Source organism: Macaca thibetana, chromosome 19 (genome assembly GCF_024542745.1).
Source record: "Macaca thibetana thibetana isolate TM-01 chromosome 19, ASM2454274v1, whole genome shotgun sequence".
Classification (NCBI taxonomy): Eukaryota; Metazoa; Chordata; class Mammalia; order Primates; family Cercopithecidae; genus Macaca; species Macaca thibetana.
The window spans coordinates 26146032-26163126 of NC_065596.1; the positions used below are offsets into that span (position 1 = coordinate 26146032).

Consider the following 17095-nt stretch of genomic DNA (forward strand, 5'->3'; position numbering starts at 1 on the left):
TTTCTGTGCAAACTACTTTTATTTATAAGGAAAGTTTCCCTATTTTGTTTATAAACATTAAACCAGTGCTGTGTGAAGGCACTTAATTGGGGAGAGGAGGGGCAGGGATCCTGGTAGAGACCAGTGTTTCTCACCCAGACCCCAAGACTGCTGGGAGAGATGGAGTCAGTGGTGACCCCCAGAAATATCCAGTGGTGTGGTCGCCCATCCCAGGCTCTGCTGGGCAGGTGGGTGGCTTGCTGGGGGATGTGATGGTGGCAGTAGGCATGGGAGGCACTTTGGACGGGATCTGATTTGGCAGAAGGAAGTGGTTTCCTCTCCCCAGTGATTTCCAGCCCCTCCCGGACCTCCCAAGGCTAAGGCAGATTCCTAAACTTAAGGCTGGGGTCCTCCTTCTCCCCTGAACTTCCGGGAGAACAGAGAACCGGTGGCGAGAACCACCACCAGCAGGGTGAGGGGTGCAGATAAAGGCAGCAAAAAACAGGGGGTGGTCTGCAGGGAAGGCAGGATTGCTTGTTTCTGTCGGCCTCAGAAACCTCCTTCTATCCTGCTAGACTTTACTCCTTTGAGGCTTCACCCTGGGGAAGAGCTGGGGAGAGACAGGATCTTCAGACATCAGGAGCTCCCACCTCCTCATCCCACACGCAAATCCGCTGCCTGTCTGCATCCTCCCACCCCTTCCTAAGGGAACCTCTCAGCACCTCCCAAACTGCTCCAGAATCCAAGTTCTGTGTCACCTCCAAGCGCCAGACGGAAGCTTCCAATCAGAGCCTCCATTGATGAAATGGAATATTTCCAGTCTCTCCTAACTGCCACAAGGAGAAGCCCACCTCTCTCTAACACCTTGGCTGTCTTTTTGGGTCCCACTTCCATATTTAAAAAAGTCTTGGCCAGGCGCGGTGGCTCAAGCCTGTAATCCCAGCACTTTGGGAGGCTGAGATGGGCGGATCACGAGGTCAGGAGATCGAGACCATCCTGGCTAACATGGTGAAACCCCGTCTCTACTAAAAAAATACAAAAAACTAGCCGGGCAAGGAGGCGGGCGCCTGTAGTCCCAGCTACTCGGGAGGCTGAGGCAAGAGAATGGCGTAAACGCGGGAGGTGGAACTTGCAGTGAGCCGAGATCCGGCCAATGCACTCCAGCCTGGGCGACAGAGCGAAACTCCGTCTCAAAAAAAATCTACCCTCTCAGGGCCAGGCGCGGTGGCTCACGCCTGTAATCCCAGCACTTTGGGAGGCCGAGGTGGGTGGATGACCTGAGCTCAGGAGTTCAAGACAAGCCTGGGCAACATGGAGAAACCCCGTCTCTACTAAAAATACAAAAAATTAGCTGGGCGTGGTGGTGCATGCCTGTAATCCTAGCTACTCGGGAGGCTGAGGCAGGAGAATCACTTGAATCCAGGAGGCGGAGGTTGCAGTGAGACAAGATCATGCCACCGCACTCCAGCCTGGGTGACAGGGCTGAGGCTGTGTCTCAAAAAACAAAACACACACACACACACAAATAAATAAATAAATAAATCTCCCCTCTCAGGAATGTAACGGAATCTTCCTTGTCTTCTCTCCTAATTCTAATAGACAATTTTCCTCAGTTATACTATAATTTTGTTAATGGATTTTTCCTCATTCTGCCCAGTGCAGTGTAATAAAAGCTTCCTCTCCACCTGTCATATATATAAATATATATTTATATATAATATATATTTTTATAAAAATATTTTTATAAAATTTTTATAAATACATATAATTATATATATTTTAAGACACAATCTCACTTTGTCACCCATCAGGGCTCACTGCGTCAGCCTCCTGATTAGTTGGGATTACAGGTGCCCACCACCACGCCCAGCTAATTTTTTATTTGGTATTTTTAGTAGAGATGGAGTTTCACCATGTTGGTCAGGCTGGTCTCAAACTCCTGACCTCAGGAGATCCGCCCGCCTCGGCCTCCCAAAGTGCTGGGATTACAGGTGTGAGCCACCTGGCCTAGCTCTCCATTTCCTTCTTATACATTGCTGAATCCCCATGTCAGCCCTAGAGGTCCAGTCTTTTGCCCTCTCCCAGCCTTAATCTACAATTCTTTAACTCAACCCACCATCATTAAAATGAGATTCTTCTTCGTCACTTCCCTTGGCTAAAATGGATTATTCTTTAACCTTTCCACCAATACAATCAGGGATGATAATAAAAACATTGGATTAAGCATAAACCAATCAAATAACTAGTAAGGCAGCACTGGCCAGCACCCTACATCCTGATAGCTCTATAAACGGCTCTTCCAGCCAGATGCGGTGGATCATGCCTGCAATCCCAGGACTTTGGAAGCTGAGGCGGACAGGTCACCTGAGGTCAGGAGTTCGAGATCAACCTGGCCAACATGCCAAAACCCTGTCTACTACAAATCCAAAAAAAAACCAAACAAACAAAAAAAAACAAATTAGCTGTGCTTGGTGGCACGCGCCTGTCATCCCAGCCACTCTCGAGGCCAAGGAAGGAGAATCACTTGAGCCCGGGAGGCAGAGGTTGCAGTGAGCCCACATCTTATCACTGCACTCCAGTCTGGGTGACAAAGCAAGACTCCATCTCAAATAAATAAATAAAAATTGGCTGGCCGGGCACAGTGACTCAAGTCTTGTAAGCACTTTGGGAGGCGGAGGTGGGTGGATCACGAGGTCAGGATATAGAGACCGTCCCAGCTCACACGGTGAAACCCCATCTCTACTAAAAGTACAAAAAATTAGCCAGGTGTGGTGGTAGGCACCTGTAGTCCCAGCTACTCGGGAGGCTGAGGCAGGAGAATGGTGTGAACCCAGGAGGCAGAGCTTGCAGTGAGCGGAGATTGGCCCTTGCACTCCAGCCTGGGCGACAGAGCAAGACTCCGTCTCAAAAAAAAAAAAATTGGCCGGGCATGGTGGCTCATGCCTGTAATCCCAGCACTTTGGGAGACCAAGGCAGGCAGATCATTTGAAGGCAGGAGATCAAAAGCAGCCTGGCCAACATGGTGAAACCCCGTCTCTACTAAAAATACAAAAAGTAGCCGGGTGTGGTGGTGGTGGGCGCCTGTAATCCCAGGCAGGAGAACTGGTTGAGCCCAGGAGGCAGAGGTTACAGTGAGCAGAGATGGCGCCACTGCACTCCAGCCTGGGCGACAGAGCGAGACTCCGTCTCAGAAATAAATAAACAAAATTTAAAAATAAATAAATAAATAATAGAAATTTAAAAATAAAAGGGCTCGGCCAGGCATGGTGGCTCAAGCCTGTAATCCCAGCACTTTGGGAGGCCGAGACGGGAGGATCACGAGGTCAGGAGATCGAGACCATCCTGGTTAATACGGTGAAACCCCGTCTCTACTAAAAAGTACAAAAAACTAGCCGGGCAAGGTGGCGGGCGCCTGTAGTCCCAGCTACTTGGGAGGCTGAGGCAGGAGAATGGCGTGAACCCGGGAGGTGGAGCTTGCAGTGAGCTGAGATCTGGCCACTGCACTCCAGCCTGGGCGATAGAGCGAGACTCCGTCTCAAAAAAAAAAATAAATAAATAAAAAATAAAAAAATAAAAATAAAAGGGCTCTTCCTCCTCTACTCCCCTAACTATAAGGGACCTTTACCCCCGACATTACTATTAAATAGAATGGACTTCTCCTCTCCTCCCCATGAGCAGAAAAGCTCCTAATGAGCTTTTCTGACCTCCCTCGCCCAATATAACAGTTTGTCCCTGTCACCTCTTTTTCCTGTGGGATCCCCCTTTTCCCCAGCCGTCGGGATGTCCCCATGACATCTCCCCTGGGCTCACCCCGAAGTAGTTCCGCGGCACGTAGCCCTCCTGGCCGTGCAGTGCGGCCCACCACCAGTCGGTCTCCTCCGGTCCGTCCCTCCGCAGCACGGTGACCGACTCGCCCTCGCGGAAGGACAGCTCGTCCCCGAACTCGGCGCTGTAGTCCCAGAGAGCGTACACCGCCCCACTGTTCATCAGCCCCATACTCTGCTCAACGTCTGAAACATGCCACGGAGGGGAAGGTGAGAACGTGGCCCACGGGGTCCAAGAACAGGGGCCACGTGGGGACCAGGACAGGCCCTGGAATTTGGCGCCTGTCCCAGCAACCACCTGAAATCTTGTGTGTGCCCACGGCTGCGGATAGGAACAGGAGCTGGAGTCAGATGCCAGGACTGGCCGTCTTTGAGCATTCGAGGAAACTGGGGGAGGCATGCCAGTGGGCCACCCACTCCCGAGGCAGGGTCAGAGGCTCCCATTTCCTTTTTTTTTTTTTTTTCTTTTTTCTTTTTTTGAGATGGAGTTTCGCTCTTGTCACCCAGGCAGGAGTGCAATGGTGCGGTCTCACTGCAACCTCCACCTCCCGAGTTAGAGCGATTCTCCCGCCTCAGCCTTCCAAGTAGCTGGGATTACAGGCGTGCGCCACCACGCCTGGGCAATTTTTTTTTTTTTTTTGAGACGGAGTCTGGCTCTGTCGCCCGGGCTGGAGTGCAGTGGCCGGATCTCAGCTTACTGCAAGCTCCGCCCCCCGGGTTTACGCCATTCTCCTGCCTCAGCCTCCCGAGTAGCTGGGACTACAGGCGCCCGCCGCCTCGCCCGGCTAGTTTTTTGTATTTTTTTAGTAGAGACGGGGTTTCACCGTGTTCACCAGGATGGTCTCGATCTCCTGACCTCGTGATCCGCCCGTCTCGGCCTCCCAAAGTGCTGGGATTACAGGCTTGAGCCACCGCGCCCGGCCTCGCCTGGCCAATTTTTGCATCTTTAGTAGAGACGGGGTTTCACCATGTTGGTCAGGCTGGTATCAAATTCCTGACCTCAAGTGATCCACCTGCCTCGGCCTTCCAAAGTGTTGGGATTACAGGCGTGAGCTACCTGACCCGGCCCTCCATTTCTTTCTTGTACATTGCTGAATCCCCGTGTCAACCCTAGCGGTCCAATCTTTTGCCCTACCCTGGCGCTTAGCTTAAATGGCACAGTCTCTAAGGAAGATTCGCACTGTCCTTTAAGTTGGCTCATGGACTGCCTCTTTCTTTCTTTTCTTTTCTTTTTGGAGACGGAGTCTCGCTCTGTCGCCCAGGCTGGAGTGCAGTCGCGCAATTTTGGCTCACTGCGACCTCCACCTCCGGGTTCCAGCGATTCTCCGGCCTCGGCCTCCCGAGTAGCTGGGACTACAGGCGCACGCTGCCACACCCGGCTAATTTTTAAAATATTTTTAGTAGAGATGGGGTTTCACCCTGTTGCCTAGGCTGGTTTGGAAATCCTGAGCTCAGGCAATCCGCCTGTCTCAAGCCTCCCAAAGTGCTAGGATTACGAGTCACCGCACCTGGCTTTCTTTTCTTTCTTTCTTTTTTTTTTCTTTTATTTCTTTATTTTATTTTATTTTATTTTATTTTGAGACAAGGTCTCACTCTGCCACCCAGGCTGCAGGAGTGCAGTGGTAAAATCAAGCTCATTGCAGCCTCGAACTTCCAGATTCAAGAAATCCTCCTGCCTCAGCCTCCTGATTCTTTATATTATTATTAAATATTTTGTAGGCCAGGCACAGTGGCTCACACCTATAATCACAGCACTTTGGGAGGCCAAGGTGGGCGGATCACCTGAGGTCAGGGGTTCGAGACCAACCTGGCCAACATGGCAAAACCCCATCTCTACTACAAATACAAAACAAATAAAAATGCAAAAAAGTTAGCGGGATGTGGTGGCACGTGCCTGTAATCCCAGCTACTGAGGAGCCTGAGGCAGGAGAATTGCTTTCACCCAGGAGGCAGAGATTGCAGTGAGCTATGGCGCCATTGCACTCTAGCTTGGGTGATAGAGCAAGACTCTGTCTCAAAAAATAAATAAATAAAAATTAAAATAAAATATTTTGTAGAGGTCAGGTGTGGTGGCTCACACCTGAATCTTAGCACTTTGGGAGGCGAAGGCGGGCAGATTGCCTGAGCTCAAGATTTCGGGACCAGCCTGGGCAACACGGCGAAACCCCATCTGTACTAAAAATACAAAAAATTAGTTGGGCATGGTGGTGAGCACCTGTAGTCCCAGCTACTCGAGAGGCTGAGGCAGAAGAATTGCTTGAATCCAGGAGGTGGAGGTTGCAGTGAGCCGAGATTGAGCCACTGCACTCCAGCCTGGCAGTCTAAAAAATAATAATAAAAATTAATAAATAAATATTTTATAGAGACAGGGGTCTCTACAACATCCTGTAGCCTGACCAGGCTCAACTTTCAAATATATAACCCTTTGTCTCACCCATAAGTCCTAGAACCTGCCTCACTCCAACTCTCCGTGAAGTTCCTCGCCGGCACCGAGATACAACTGGCTCCTCCAGGTGTGAAATGACCCTGTGCACAATCCCTGTGCCTACTTCGCCCCGCCTGTCGGGGAACCAGGTGATGCAGCCTGCCCCCTGGAGAGATAGGGTACAGCCTCGTGTCTTCCTACAAGCCCCTTTCCAGCCGCTGCAGCCTGCTCACCTGCCAGGGGTGTGGCAATACCTCTCCCACAAGTGGCAGAGCCCACTTGCCCAGAGCCCTATGCCAGGTGGATGGCAGGGTTGAAACGTTCAGTTCCTCACCCTTGAAGATGCGAAAGGTGAACAGACCAGTCTTCACAGCCACTCTCCTCCCCAAAGGTGTCCAGCTCACATAGCACTGCCTCCATGTCCCCTTTTCCCTTAGGAGGGCACAGTCCCCCACCCCCGCAGGCAGTCCATCCCTCCTCCTCCTCCTCCTCCGCAATCCTGCTAAGTGATTGGTACAACCCCCACACCTTCGTCTCCCTAGTAGGGGGTAGTAGCGCCCCTCCCCGCTCCTGCGCACCGGCCAGGTACCCAGGCGCCAGTAGCCCTGCCCTCGCCAGCAGCCCTGCCTCGCACCTGCCAGGTAGGTGGCGCAGTCAGCATAACCCTCGCGGTAAGGGTCGCACTTCTCGAAGGCAGTGGCGCCGTCGCTGAGCGTGGTGGCGAAGATTGCAGCGCCGTGCTGCACCAGGGCCATGCAGATGACTGTGTCATTGCACGACGCTGCGCAGTGCAAGGGTGTCCTAGACGTGGGGGTGGGGGGTTGCGGGGAGGGATGCATGAGAGGCTGCGCGTCCGCCCACGGGGGACCCAGCCCACCGCGCGGGTCGGGGCTCACCAGCCGTGGCTGTCGGGGGAGTTGACATTGGCACCCGTGGTGATGAGGAAGTCCACGATGGAGTAGTTGGCGCCGCAGATGGCATTGTGCAGGGCAGTGATGCCCTCCTCGTTGGGCTGGCTCGGATCGTTCATCTGAGTGCACCGGGGGAGAGGAAAGTCTCAGTCCCGCGCCTGGCATCTGCGCCGCCCCCGCCGCGCCCACCTCCCGCTCAGCAGCGCTCACCTCCTTCACTGCCTGCTGCACCACCTCCAGCTCCCCGGTCAGCGCCGCGTCCAGGAGGAGCACCAGAGGGTTGAGGCGCGCGCGGCGGGCCTTGCGCGGGGAGCCAGCCTTCCGCAGCACAGAGCGCATCTCCTGGGGGACAGGGCGCAAAGGTCAGCGACTTGGAGGGATTTTTAGTATATCCACGACACAGAGTAGGAAACAGGTCCAGGGACCTGTGGCACCCATCTAGACAGGGGTAGGACTGGGATTCCCTCGGGGTGGGGTGCTGGGGTGCCTTCCATCTCCTCCTAGAGCCTCCAGTTCCCTGCCATAGACAGGGAATACCGTGATTTGAGAATCTTGGACCTTGAAAGTTGAGAGAAAGCTGGGGGCCATGGGATTGGTGGCAAAGTAATTCTATCAGTTCAAAACAATGATTGTGAAAGCCAGTTATTCAATTCACACACAGTCTTACATTTCTTTTGTTAATGAATGCAAAGAGGCACACATGACAAAATCTTACCAGGTGTGTTCATTCCAGATGTTTGGAATTTGAGTATTTTATTATTCTTCGTGCTTTCTCTTTTCTTTTTTTTTTTTTTTTTTTTTGAGACGGAGTCTCGCTCTGTCCCCCAGGCTGGAGTGCAGTGCAGTGGTGTGATCTCAGCTCACTGCAACCTCTACCCCCCAGGTTCAAGCGATTCTCCTGCCTCAGCCTCCTGAGTAGCTGGGATTATAGGGATGGGCCACCACACCTGGCTAATTTTCATATTTTTAGTAGAGACAGGGTTTCGCCATGTAGTCTAGGTTGGTCTGGAACTTCTGACTTCAGGTGATCCACCCGAAAGTGCTAGGATTACAGGTGTGAGCCATTGCGCCCGGTCTCATGTGCTTTCTTATTTTTAATTTTCTTCCTATAAGGTTCCTTTATTCTGGGCTGGGCGAGCGCACACCCGTGGTCCCAGCTACTTGGGAGGCTGAGGCAGGAGGATTGTTTGAATGGAAGAGATGGAGGCTGCAGTGAGTCATGATCATGCCACTGCACTCTAGCCTGGGCAACACAGTGAGACCCAGTCTCAAAAGAAAAAAAATGCATTTATTTATTCCAAGTGTGTGAGTGCGTAGCATTTGTGATTCTGGTCTTTGCTGTCAGTGATTTTAAGATTCTGGAATTCAGAGAGCCCAACAGCCATGGAAACCAAAATTCCCAGATGCTCAGTTATTTCAAGTTTTCCAATATGTTGTGATTGCAGACATGCTAGGTTGTGCTATTTCAAATTGCTGAGGGGCCAGGACTTTGCAATCCCAAGATTCTATGATTGAGAACTTTAATATTTTTCCATTAGAATTTTATTTTTATTTTTATTTTTTTGGAGATAGAGTCTCACTGTGTCGCCCAGGCTGGAGTGTAGTGGCGTGATCTTGGTTCACAGCAAGCTCCGCCTCCCAGGTTCATGCCATTCTCCTGCCTCAGCCTCCCAAGTAGCTGGGACTACAGGTGCCCGCCACCACGCTTGGCTATTTTGTATTTTTAGTAGAGACAGGGTTTCACCGTGTTAACCAGGACGGTCTTGATCTCTTGACCTTGTGATCCACCCACCTCGGCCTCCCAAGGTGCTGGGATTACAGGTGTAAGCCACCATGCCTGGCCTAGAATTTCATTTTAAAAGACTAGAAGGAAATGCCTGGGTGTGGTGGCTCATGTATGTAATCCCAGCACTTTGGGAGGCTGAGGAGAGTGGATCACCTGAGGTCAGGCAGGAGTTCAAGACCAGCCCAGCCAACATGGTGAAACCCCGTCTCTACTAAAAATACAAAAATTAGCTGGGCATGGTGGCACACGCCTGTAATCCCAGCTATTCAGGAGGCCGTGGCACAAGAATCACTTGAACCCAAGAGGCAGAGTTATAGTGAGCTGAGATGGCGCTACTTGGGTGACAGAGTGAGACTCCATCTCAAAAAAAAAAAAAAAAGACTAGAAGGAAATATTCAAAATGTTAATGATGGTTCTCTGTGGGTGGTGTGATTTTGTCCTCCTTCTATTTTTATTTATTTTCCCCAAGCTCTCTAATGTGTTGGTGTATGGAAAGCATTAATTTAAAATATAAATCTCAGCTGGGCACAGTGGCTCATGCCTGGTTTGAGACCAGCCTGGACAACATAGTGAGAACTGTCTCTACAAAAAATGTTAAACATTATCCGGGAGTGGTGGTGCATGCCTGTAGTCCCAGCCACGGGGGAGGCTGAGGCATGAGGATCGATTGAGTCCAGTAGGTGGAGGCTGCAGTGAGCCATGATCTTGCCACTGCACTCCAGCCTGGGCAACAGAGTGAGACTCTGTCTCAATAATAATAATAATAACCCTCTATTACAACATATCAGTGCATGAATTTGTGATTTTATAATTCAAAATATGAGCATCTTTAATTGTTAGATTTGGTGACTTCAAGAATCGATAATAATCAGTCCATGATACTAACTTTATCATTTTTTTTTTTAAGAGAAGAGATTCCTTTTATTTTATTTTGAGACAGAATTTCTCTCTGTTGCCCAGGCTGGAGTGCAGTGGTGTGATCTCGGCTCATTGCAGCCTCTGCCTCCTAGGTTCAAGCAATTCTCCTGCCTGAGCCTCCCGAGTAGCTGGGATGACAAGCATGTACCACCAGGCCCTGCTTATTTTTGGTAGAGACGGGATTTCACCATGTTGGCCAGGCTGGTCTTGAACTCCTGACCTCAAGTGATCCACCTGCCTCGGCCTCCCGAAGTGCTAGGATTACAGGCATGAGCCACCGTGCCTGGCCTAACATTATAATTCTAAGATCCTGTCCAATCCTTTAAATGCTCTAGGGCTCTAAAATGTTACTATTCTAAGATGGTGACACTAGCGTTTGATTCTTACATTCTATGACTTTTTAAGTTTCTCTGTGGCCAGGACTTTGTGATTCTACAATGGGATGCTCAACCATTTCAACATGCTGTTATTCTTCCCCTCTTGATTTCAAAATCCTCAGCCTCAAGGTTCCTTGCCTTTATTCGCAGGAGGACCTGGGAATAGGCATTTTGGGGTGTCCACCTGACCCCTACTTCTCTGAGAAGTTATCTCTTCCCTCTGTTTAACCACACGGATTATTCAGGTCTGTTCCATGTGGCTTAAACCCTCTTCCCAGTCAGGATGCAGGGACCAAGAACAGCAGGAGACCATCCCCTGGTCCAATGGTGACAGCAGTAAGAGCAGTTAACAGTTATGTGCCAGGTATTATGCTAAGCACTACGTTAATGTATTTCATCTTGGCTGGGTGTGGTGGCTCACGCCTGTAATCCCAGCACTTTGGGAAGCCAGGGCAGGCAGATCACTTGAGGTCAGGAGTTCAAGCCAACATGGTGAAACCCCATCTCTACCAAAAAAACAAAAATTAGCTGGGTGTGGTGGCATATGCCTGTAATCCCAGCTATTTGGGAGACTGACGCAGGAGAATCGCTTTAACCCAGGAGGTGGAGTCCCGCACTCAGCCGAGACTCACTTTTTGTTTATTTATTTATTTAGAGATGGAGTCTTGCTGTGTCACCCAGGCTGGAGTGCAGTGGTGCGATCTCGGCTCACTACAACCTCCGCCTTCTGGGTTTAAGCGATTCTCCCGCCTCAGCCTCCTAAGTAGCTGGGATTACAGGCGAGCGCCACCACTCCCGGCTAATTTTTGTATTTTTTTTACTAGAGACAGGGTTTCATCATGTTGGTCAGGCTGGACTCAAACCTCTGAGCTCATGATCCGCCCACCTCAGCCTCCCAAAGTGCTGGGATTACAGGCATGAGCCACTGCACCCGGCTGAGACTCACTATTTTATAAGGGAGAGCAAAGCCAGGCACAGTGGCTCATGTCTCTAATCCCAGCACTTTGAGAGGCTGAGGCAGGCGGATCACTTGAGGTCAGGAGTGTGAGACCAGGGTGGCCAACACAGTGAAACCTCATCTCTACTAAAAACACAAAAATTAGCCAGGTGTGGTAGCACAGGCTTATAATCCCAGTTACTTGGGAAGCTAAGGTGGGAGGATGGCTTGAACCTGGGAGGTGGAGGTTGCAGTGAGCGGAGATCAAGCCACTGTACTCCAGCCTGGGTGACGGAGCAAGACTCTGCCTGGAAAAAAAAAAAAAAAAAAAAAAAAAAAGAGGAGAGAGCAGAGCAAACACAAGAGACACAGAGACAAAGAGGGAGAGGAGAGAGGGTGACTGCTTTGATTCAGGCAAGACTTCTCAGTCCCAGAATGAACTCACTGTTGTGCCAAGACTTAGTCATGTCCAGGAGTAAGACTCGAGATTGCTGAAGGAATGCTCGGGGAAGGGCACAGGTACAGGTTATTGCAGAGAAGGAGCAGAGTACATCTCCATGTAGCCACGACTCCCAGATGGCCCTCCATACACTCACACACAGGTATGCCTAAAGACTACATTTCCCAGCATCCCATTGCAATGGGGCTCCTGGCCAGTGGGAGTGGGCGGAGTGATGTGTGAACTCTCAGGTTCTGCCTGAAAGGGGAAAGCACACTTTGTCTTCTTCTCTCTTCCTGGCTGGAGGGCAGACTTGGTGACAGCCATCTAGGACCATGAGGGCAGGCTCACCCCCTGATGGATGGCAGAGCCTCAGGTAGATGGAGCCTGAGTCCTGACTCCAGTGAGCTGCCTACAGTCCTGGGCTGCAAACTCCTGGACTTTTACTCAAAAGAGGAGTACACTTCGATCTCATCTACACTGTATTTGGGGGGCTCTTTGCTACAGCCCTTGGATCCACGTAGCAAACATACCCCAGTTTCCTCCTGTATTACTTACCATGCTCTGTAGCTGCTCTGGTGGGCTGCTCTGGGACGGGGCCGGGGGTGGAATGGGAGCTGGTGGGGCAGGAGCAGGAGGCCCTGCCCTGGCCTCAGATCCCTCAGTGATGGTGGACAGCTCTGGCTCCGGCCCCCCGGGCCCTGGCCCCCCATGGCGATGGAAGAGGCGGCTGATGATCTGCTGGTACTGTTTCTTGTGGGTAGGGGGCAGGGCCACGGCAGGGGCCTGCTCCATGGAGCCCCTGCGTTTGAGGGGCCGGGGAATTTCCGCCAGCACCCGTGCCACCTCCTCCAGCTCGGGCACCGACTGTGCCTCCGGTGGCAGTGCTGGCTGCAGCCTCGTGGGGCTGAGAGGCCTTGCTACAGTGCCTTCATCCACATCGCCAGCCTCCAGCACTGGGGTCAGCAGCCCCTCTATCTCCAGCTCAGGCTCCAGCTCGGTGGGGGGTTTGGGAGGTCCTAGCCGGAACAAGAGCCCCATCAGAAGACAGGTCCCCAGGAGACAGCCAAGACTCCCTCTCCACAACTTCCAGGACATACAACCAGTATGTGTGACCTCAGGGAAGTTCCTTGCCCTCTCTGGGCTACACTTTCCTTGGGCTGTGAATAATATACAATTATGATGCCTCCCATTTATTGAGCAGTTAGTATGTGCCTGGCGCTTTACATGCCTACCTTACTGTAATCTCACCACTGCCTTGTGAGGTAGATAGACTGCCATCTCCACATTACTGAAAGGGAATCTGGGCCTCAGAGAGGACAAGCCAGTTGCCCAAAGCCATGCTTGAACTCAGTTCTGGCTGACTCTAGAATCCACTTCTACCAACCATGATAGATGTGACTTTCTGAGATCCTAAGAACTTCCTCTCCTAACATCTCAGGCAGAAAACTCCAGCAGGAAGTAGAATCCTGGTGTTTAATGATTTCTTCTCTGTCTTACTCACTCTGGCAGTAAAGCAAGTGGAAATAAAAATACGCATTATTGGCTGAGTGGAGTGGCTCATGCCTGTAATCCCAGAACTTTGGGAGGCTGAGGCAGGCAGATCTCTTGAGGTCAGGAGTTTGAGACCAGCCTGGCCAACATGGTGAAATCCCATCTCTACTAAAAATACAAAAAAAAAAAAAAAAAATTTGCTGGGCGTGGTGGCACCTGCCTGTCATTCCAACTACTCGGGAGGCTAAGGCATAGGAATCACTTGAACCCAGGAGGCGGAGGTTGCAGTGAGCTGAGATTGCACCACTAGACTCCAACCTGGGTGACAGAGTGAGATTCCATCTCTCTCTCTCTACACACACACACACACACAACATTATGTATATAATGTATATATATTTATATATAGTATGTATATACATATAAATAATACACACACACACACACGTCTGGGCGTGGTAGCTCATGCCTGTAATCCCAGCACTTCAGGAGGCCGAGGTGGGCGGATCACCTGAGGTCAGGGATTTGAGTCCAGCCTGGCCAACATGGCAAAACCTCGTTGCTACTAAAAATACAAAAAATTAGTTGGGTGTGGTGGTGCATGCCTGTAATCCCAGCTACTTGGGAAGCTGAGGCAGGAGATTCACTTGAACCTGGGAGGTGGAGGTTGCAGTGAGCTGAAATCTCACCATTGCACTCCAGCCTGGGCAACAAGAGTGAAACGCCTTCCCAAAAAAAAAAAAAAAAAAAAAAAAAAAGCCACACACACATATGCATTATTTTCATTGAATCCCCATCACAATTCTATAGGGTAGATACTATTAATCTCTCTTCACAGATGGGAAACAGAGGTTCAGACAAGTAATTTATCCTCAGTCACACAGCAAGTCAGCAGTGTTAGCCAGGATGGTCTTGATCTCCTGATCTTGTGATCTGCCTGCCTCGGTCTCCCAAAGTGCTGGGATTACAGGTGTGAGCCACTGTGCCGGGCTTTTTTTTTTATTATTTATTTTTATTTTTTTTATTTTTTAGTAAAGATGGGGTTTCGGCCGGGCGCGGTGGCTCAAGCCTGTAATCCCAGCACTTTGGGAGGCCGAGACGGGCGGATCACGAGGTCAGGAGATCGAGACCATCCTGGCTAACATGGTGAAACCCTGTCTCTACTAAAAATACTAAAAAACTAGCCGGGCGAGGTGGCAGGCGCCTGTAGTCCCAGCTACTCGGGAGGCTGAGGCAGGAGAATGGCCTAAACCCAGGAGGCGGAGCTTGCAGTGAGCTGAGATCCGGCCACTGCACTCCAGCCTGGGCGACAGAGCGAGACTCCGTCTCAAACAAAAAAACAAAAAACAAAAAAGACGGGGTTTCACCGTGTTAGCCAGGATGGTCTCGATCTCCTGACCTTGTGATCTGCCCACCTCGGCCTCCCAAAGTGCTGGGATTACAGGCGCGAGCCACCGCGCCCGGCCTTCTTTTGTATTTTTGATAGAGATGGGATTTCGTCATGTTGGCCAGGCTAGTCTCGAACTCTTGACCTCAAGTGATCTGCCCACTTCGGCCTCCCAAAGTGTTGGGATTACAGGTGTGAGCAACTGCACCTGGCCCATCAGGTGCTGTTTTAAGGACTTTATATGAATTTAATAACATATGTCAATAAGATAGATTCTATCACTATTTGCCTTTTTTTTGAGACAGAGTCTCGCTCTGTCACCAAGGCTGGAGTGCAGTGGCGCAATCTCAGCTCACTGCAACCTCCACCTCCCAAGTGATTCTACTGCCTCAGCCTCCTGAGTAGCTGGGACTACAGGCACCTGCCACCACACCCAGATAATTTTTGTATTTTTAGTAGAGATGGGGTTTCATCATATTGGCCAGGCTGGTCTCAAACTTCTGACTTTGTGATCCACCCGCCTTGGCCTCCCTAAGTGCTGGGATTACAGGCGTGAGCCACTGCGCCCGGCCCATTATTTGCCTTTTACACTTAAGAAAATTGAGGCCCAGAGAGGTTAAGTGACTTCCCCAAGGTCACACAACCGGGCAGTCTGGCTTCAGGGTCCACACTTAACCTTTGCGCTGTCCCTGACTCCTACCCAAATTCCCAAGCTCACCTGGCCTAGCTCTCTGCAGGGACAGTGTTTATAAAGGGGCATTTGGCTGTGATCTCCCCACCTCCCCAGGGCTGGTCTGGTCCCCCTGACAATTTGTTCTCCCTTCACCCAGTCCTCTAGGGCCCTCATTGCTGACTTACCTTCGTTCACAGGGGGCCATGTCTGTTGGGGAGGCTGGGGGGCTGGGGTAGGGGGTTGGGGTTGTGGCTGGGGCTGTGGGGGCAGCTGGGGCTGTGGTTGTGGCTGGGGCTGTGGTTGTGGCTGGGGCTGGGGAGGCAGCTTAGGCAGGGGTGCTCTGGTGAAGAGGGGGGACCCAGGGAGCATGGTGCGGCTGGCCCCGTGCTCCCAGAAGGCATTCTGCAGCTTGAAGATCATGCTGAGGGGGATGGGACGCTGGCGCGGGGCCCCGCGGGGCTGGGGGCTGGAGGGGGGCATGGGGATGCGGCTGACGGGCTGCCAGCTGCGAGGCAAAGTGCCTGACGGCCCCGCGGAGCCCAGCGAGCGGCGGTAGCTGCCCGCGTCGGAACGCCGGTCGCTGGCCAGAGGAGAGACTTTGTAATTGCGCGGCAGGGTGGCGCTGGTGAGGTTGTCCTGGGGAAGAGGGCAGGGAGAAGGGGATCGGTTGAGAGAGGGAAGGTGGAGGGGAGGTAGGGAGAGGAGGTGAGGGAAGCCCTGGGAGTGAGGGAGAAGAAAGGGTGAGGAAGGGGCAGAAACCCGGCGCAGTGAAGGGAGAGCATGGGAAAGGGCGCCGAGACCCCGATCGCAGCCACCAGGGAGAGACTGGCCGTGACCCCGCTCCCCGACCCGGCTCCTCGACCTTCCCCAGCCTCTCCTCCCCAGGCGTCGCCTCCTCACCTTGCCGGTGCCCCCCAGTCCATCCAGGCTGCTCTCCCTCCAAGGCAACAACTGCAGGCTCGGCGAGGCGGGCCGGGCGAAGACATCCAGGCCTATGGGGCGAGAATCGTCAGGGTCTGGGGGGCTGCCTCTCCTCTAGGTCGTCCACTCACCGGGCCTCCACCACTCACGTTCATAGCTCGCTGTCTGCGAAGGCTTCTTCTCGTACGCCACGTCCAGGTCAGACTCGTTCCAGGCTTTCGGGGGCCGCCGGCGCAGTGTCAGGTCGTCTGGGGAGAAGTTTCCAGTGAGGTTGAGATGGAGGGGTGGTGAGTCCCGGATCCCTCCTCCCGCTTCGGGCCCCCGGGTTCACCTTGCGCGCGCAGAGGCGGGGCGAAGGCGCTACCGCCCGAGCCTAGCAGGGAGCTCCCGAAGGCGGACGCCGGCGCGTCGTAGGCGGTGGCAGGGGGACGCGGTGAAGGCCCGCGCTCTGGGAAGAAGGCCTGGGGCCCCTCCGCCAGGGGGCTGCCGCGGGGGGAGGCTGCGCGGCCCAGGAAGTCGAAAGGCGTGGGAGGACCCTGCTGGCGTAGCTGGCCTGGCCCGGGCCGCGGGGAGGGCGCACGGCCAAGGGAGCTGCCTGCGCCATCCAAGGCACGGGGTCTGGGCGAGGGCGCGCGGTCCAAGCTGCCGTAGGCGTCCGGCTGCAGGTAGAGCGGGGTGCGTGGTGACGACGGCCGGCCTTTGGGGGACAGCGGGCTGTAGGGGTGTAGGGTTGGGGCACTCTCTGATCGTCCGAATGGGGTGTCTGCGCCGTCGGTGGCCGCCTTCCGGGGGGACCCTCGGCTGCCAAAGGGCTCAGGGATGGAGCTGGAGCTGTACCGGGGCGGCTGTGGGGAGGCCAGAACATTGAGGGATGGATCAAAGAAGACATTAGTGGAAGGGTTGGTGTGTGTGAGGGGGTGTCAAGAGAGATCACTGGAGGTCAACCCAGAGGAGGCCGACCGACGATGGAAATTCAGGCACAGAGAGCCCAGGTGAGGAGTGGTGGGGAGACAGCCGTGGCTAG

At 52.7% G+C, this 17095-nt stretch overlaps 1 protein-coding gene across 2 annotated transcripts in view; it reads right to left on the minus strand.

Moving 5' to 3' along the window:
• PPP1R13L (protein phosphatase 1 regulatory subunit 13 like) overlaps window positions 1-17095 on the minus strand; it is a 25899-nt gene continuing 8804 nt past the window's right edge. For both annotated transcript variants that reach the window (XM_050772088.1, XM_050772087.1), the window contains exons 4-13: window positions 16403-16916; window positions 16221-16319; window positions 16051-16142; window positions 15336-15786; window positions 12155-12615; window positions 7350-7481; window positions 7125-7258; window positions 6863-7029; window positions 3790-3989; window positions 1-589 (exon numbers count right to left, since the gene is read on the minus strand). In XM_050772088.1, the coding sequence (XP_050628045.1) occupies window positions 551-589; window positions 3790-3989; window positions 6863-7029; window positions 7125-7258; window positions 7350-7481; window positions 12155-12615; window positions 15336-15786; window positions 16051-16142; window positions 16221-16319; window positions 16403-16916 (2289 nt within the window). In that variant the 3' untranslated portion in view covers window positions 1-550. The remainder of the gene's footprint in view (window positions 590-3789; window positions 3990-6862; window positions 7030-7124; window positions 7259-7349; window positions 7482-12154; window positions 12616-15335; window positions 15787-16050; window positions 16143-16220; window positions 16320-16402; window positions 16917-17095) is intronic.